The 4,440-nt window shown below is 46.4% G+C and overlaps 1 protein-coding gene across 1 annotated transcript; it reads left to right on the top strand.

Moving 5' to 3' along the window:
• Nucleotides 1–1,158: 1,158 nt before the first annotated feature.
• Pmar_PMAR026628 (hypothetical protein) lies at nt 1,159–1,354 on the top strand (the record flags this gene model as incomplete). The annotated part of the gene is made up of 1 exon (XM_002765962.1): nt 1,159–1,354. A coding segment is annotated over one exon (196 nt), but the record flags the coding sequence as incomplete, so codon positions are not given.
• Nucleotides 1,355–4,440: the final 3,086 nt, after the last annotated feature.

The following is a 4,440-nucleotide window of genomic DNA, read 5'->3' as shown; positions in this document are numbered from 1 at the left end:
GGCTAGACGGAGCGAAAGGATAACGATATAACTCACAAGCGGGCTGAAGACTTTCCCATGAAGAAAAAAACAAAGGCAAGCCGAGATCTAAATGCCACAGCGACAAAATGTGGGGATGGGAGGATCGGTATCAGAATCCAGTCAGGCTATAAGGAGGGCTGTAACGTCCGGATTGTCCTGTATTCTCCCGGGCGCGCGACGAGTGGGTTTTTTTTCGGCACCGTCTTCCTTCCGGCGAAACGGGAAGTCAAGGTTGCTCTGTGTCCTGAGAAAACTAATCAATGGCTGGATCGACCACCAAATGCCCGGCGGGCATAATGCTGCCGCGGTGCGCCCAGCCTAAGAGTTGAGACTGATCATGACCCTCGGCATTGGGTAATAATCGCTCCCCCTTCAAATCTCATGCAGCCGATGCAGAACTCATTAAGTAGCGATGATAAATGATGCGTCAACAACATGCGATATGTGTTTCTGATTTGGGCTCGAGTTGTGTTATTCATGTCATATCTATATCAGTCAAGTGGCTCTTTTCCAGGCTCTGTTGTCAGTGGCGGATCCCGTGGGGAATTTCAATTGGGAATAACAGAGGGGAAAGAATAAGTGGAGTTCTATTGTGAGCGTTGTTACATTTTTTGGGAAATACGAAAGAATAGAAATTCACCCTTCTGTGGGCTTTCGATCCGCCTCTGGTGGCTGTATTTGAAGCAGCTCTAAAAAGTTGCCAGGTAAGCGTCCGCTTCATATCGTAGTGTATAAACTTTGCTATGCGTCGCGTAAAATCACGTCTCCCACAATGCTACAAGCTTGATCTGTGGCCCATATCTAATTTGTTGCATTGTAGGCAAAAAGCCCACGACTCCTAACGACAGGGACAGGCTGATATGCCTTTCGAGACAGTGTCTGCATTCTATGTGAACCGGACAAAAAACGGCACATTAGTCTCTCCCTGTTACAGTGATAGCAACTCGCAGCGAGTAACTCGCGGTACAATCAAAAGATAATAAAATACTGTAGATCGACAGGTCGTAGGTTTGAATAGAGGTGAAGCTATGATAGCTTAGCTATCTAGGAATAGTACTTAGTTTTGTTCACTATAGTACGCGTAATATGGATATAACCCCACTGTACTATACAGCTTTACCGATCAGCGCGTATCTCATGCCACGTCGGCTCAACTGGCAGCAACAGAACGAGATCTATGGGATCCCTAATGGGGCCAACTTCTTCAAGACAGCCCTCGACCGACTGCAGCTCGACGAAGTTGCATTGTTATCGTATCGCCGTGATAACTACGAAGTTTATCACTGTGGTGATCACCTCGCCTGCGAAAAGAAGTGGAAGCTGGTGAATAATGGTGATCATGTAACCGTGCTCAGTGCAGGTAATGGATTGTAGAATTTGTATCTGCTATCCAGTTTTCGCAGGAGAACACGGTGAGGTTCCACGTCAGCGGAACAGGACTCGTCATCCGCGGAAAATCGTATCTTATATCGTCGACAAGGCTTCTAGATGGGGGAAGACGGCGAGTGATATTTTTAATAACTTGGTTGAGGATTTTCCTGACTACGTTGAATCGGGACGGATCACGCGAAATCAAGTACGAGAGCTGCTGTTAGACGAGGAGTTTGAGAATCTTAAGTTGAGACTGATACATTCTAGGTGCAAAATATCATATCTGGAATCCAACGAAGACGCGATATAGCAGTGTATCCAGTCAGCAATTTCTTCGAACTGGAGGAAGCATTCGAGGACTCGCGTATAAGCCAGGAAATCATCGACTACATCAGAGAAGACAAGTCTTGTCTGACAAGATACCCTCAAGAGAGTTCGTGTTCCACGGCGGATACTGGGGTGACAACTTCGCCTGCGTGATCGGCGGCGCGAGTGAGAAGTGCTAAGGATAGGCAATCGTTGTAATTTATAGATTAGGTATGCTAGCATCATTGCTCTGGTTCATACGCTCCATGTCCTCGGGTTTTCATTGTACATGGATGCGCAGAACAAGATAATCCGTGGGAGTCAGAAAGTCGCATGGGTTGGATCCTCGAGAATATGGTAGCAACTTTCTACCAAGTTGGGTTGGTAGTACCAACCGAACTTCTACAACTCTATCCCTCAGGTTCGATGTTTCTCGTCGCCAGTACCGGCATACATTCGTCCCCTTCTTCATGGCTATCATTAATGAAGAATGTAACGACGTGTACCATCATCTGTTAGCGCACCTCGACACGTTGGTGAGAGCTTTGACGTTGGGTGAGAAAACTATTGAGGACGTCGTGAACCTCTGTGTTCACGACGCCCATCAAGGTGCACTCAAGGCATGTCGTGAAGTCTTACCAAACGTGAGGAACGGTAAGGTGGAACCCTGAATTGACCGCAGTTTGACTCGCGATTTCCAGCACGTTGCTACTTCCACTTGACTAAGAACCTGAAAGATAACAAAGGCACTCTCGGTGAAGGCTTCAATATAGTGAGAGTAGATGATGCTCGTAGGAATGTTGATTCGTTTCCCTGCTAGATGAAACGAAATAAGTACTGGTTACATGCAGCTCCCACCGATGCCTTGTACGAGTTGATCTCCGATACCATGGCCGAGGTCGTTCGTGATATTTCTTCTCAAGGGGGAGAATATTTGAGGAAGACACTAGGCACCGAACAATATGGTTATCCAAATATAGCCATAACGAATGAAGGTGTTGTTGGAACTTAGGTAACAAGCCTCTCCGTGGGACACTGTTTACAACGCACATTACCAGCGTCGCCTTTCGATGGTAGCTAGTTTTATCATAAGTTATGTCAGGTCTTGACCAACATCGTCGAGTCCTTTCATAAAACACACACACGGATAATAGAGAGTAAACGACTAAACATATCTGCTTTCGCGGCGAAAATTCGCAAGGTACGCCTCACGTCTGATTCTACTTTTCAATTTATGGGACGAGTCTTATACATGCTCATAGTAATTGTGTAGGTTATAGTGTCTCTCAAACTCTCGAGCCCTTAACATAAGGTTAAGAGACCCGAGCCTATCAACGCGGTCGAGTATCAGAATGATATGAAACTTCGAGGAACCAAGTTTCATCAACGAGGATGCGTTACTGAGGTAACTGCAAGACGCTTATTGCATTTCTGGCAACTTAATGTTTGTAGGTCACGACTGTGGTCACTGATTTAATTGAGAGTACTATCGGTACACGATATTTCCTGCTTCCGAGTAACCGCTCCCCAGGACAGCATGCCGATGCCGAAATGAGAGAGAGGACTGAACTCTTCCTCCGAGGCATTTTGCTGGATGAGTTAGAAGAAGGTTCGACTGCAAATGACATCTCTTCGGGATTTTCTTACTCGCAGATGGCGATCTGACTTTGACAAAATTCTTAAGGCATTACTTTTGCTACTATCTTGTCACCGTCTCGCCTCAGCAGCAGCGGACTGAATTCGGCCGTCAGAGAATCCCTCCTAGCTGTACATGTAAGGAATATCGTGACTGGGCATGCTGCGGGCATGGGTATGCGGTGGAAACCTACCTAAAGAGCCGACCACCGTGAGCTGAGCATCCTAAAGTACCGATCCCAGACATGACGCCCATAGGTACATCCCAGCAAATAGGCGCATGGCTGGCTTGAGACGAGGACGAGCAACTGCACGGAATCCAGGTGTTCTGGGCCGATATAACTCCGCTGTCTCACTCCCACAGAATGGTGAGTAGTACTATAGAAAGCACCCTGAACAGGCACATAATCAGTGAATATTCGTCATTTAGGGCGTCTTCTGTAATGCTGAAGAGCCTGTCATTTGTTCAGGTGAAGAATTGACAATAGATGATACAGAAAACCTCTCGGACAACGAAACAAGTGGGAACATCAGTCTCTCACAATTTCTTCTGGGGTATTGGCCATGTTTGTTTTTTGACAGGTATCGCCTCGCTTTTATCTGGAACTGATGAATCAAGCGAGGATGACTATGATACCCTAACTGATGACGAATCGTCTTCTGGAGAAGAGGAGTCGAGCGACAGCAATGATGGATATCGCTCAATATACAGCCAAGCCAGCCAATTCGGCAATGATTCTCCTATCGAAGGAACTGGAGAGGCCGGTAAGGACCCACGTTGTTTCCTAACGTGTATACTATTTGCATTTCGACGCGATATTGTGAGCTCATCGTATAACGAAGATATGGTCGATCCCCTAGCATGGTCAGATTCTCGTACATCGGGATGTGGAGTTGATTCCGGTGAAGCGAGCGACACGAGCGATAGCAAGTATCAATTGCTGTTATGATTCTATAAGCGTAGGTTACATGTTCCTGATGTACGACACTTGTAATGACTTCTTCACTAAATGTTTCATGCTAAACTACTTATCGCGTTGGTGACTAGTGTGACAGACACAGTGTGACACACTGTGACAGTGTGCAGTGTGAAATGATGTGCTAGTG

The sequence above is a fragment of the Perkinsus marinus genome (assembly GCF_000006405.1).
Source record: "Perkinsus marinus ATCC 50983 genomic scaffold scf_1104296974008, whole genome shotgun sequence".
Lineage (NCBI taxonomy): Eukaryota > Perkinsozoa > Perkinsida > Perkinsidae > Perkinsus > Perkinsus marinus.
The sequence above is the reverse complement of the archived record's forward strand: the minus strand, read 5'-3'. Positions and strand labels throughout refer to the sequence as shown.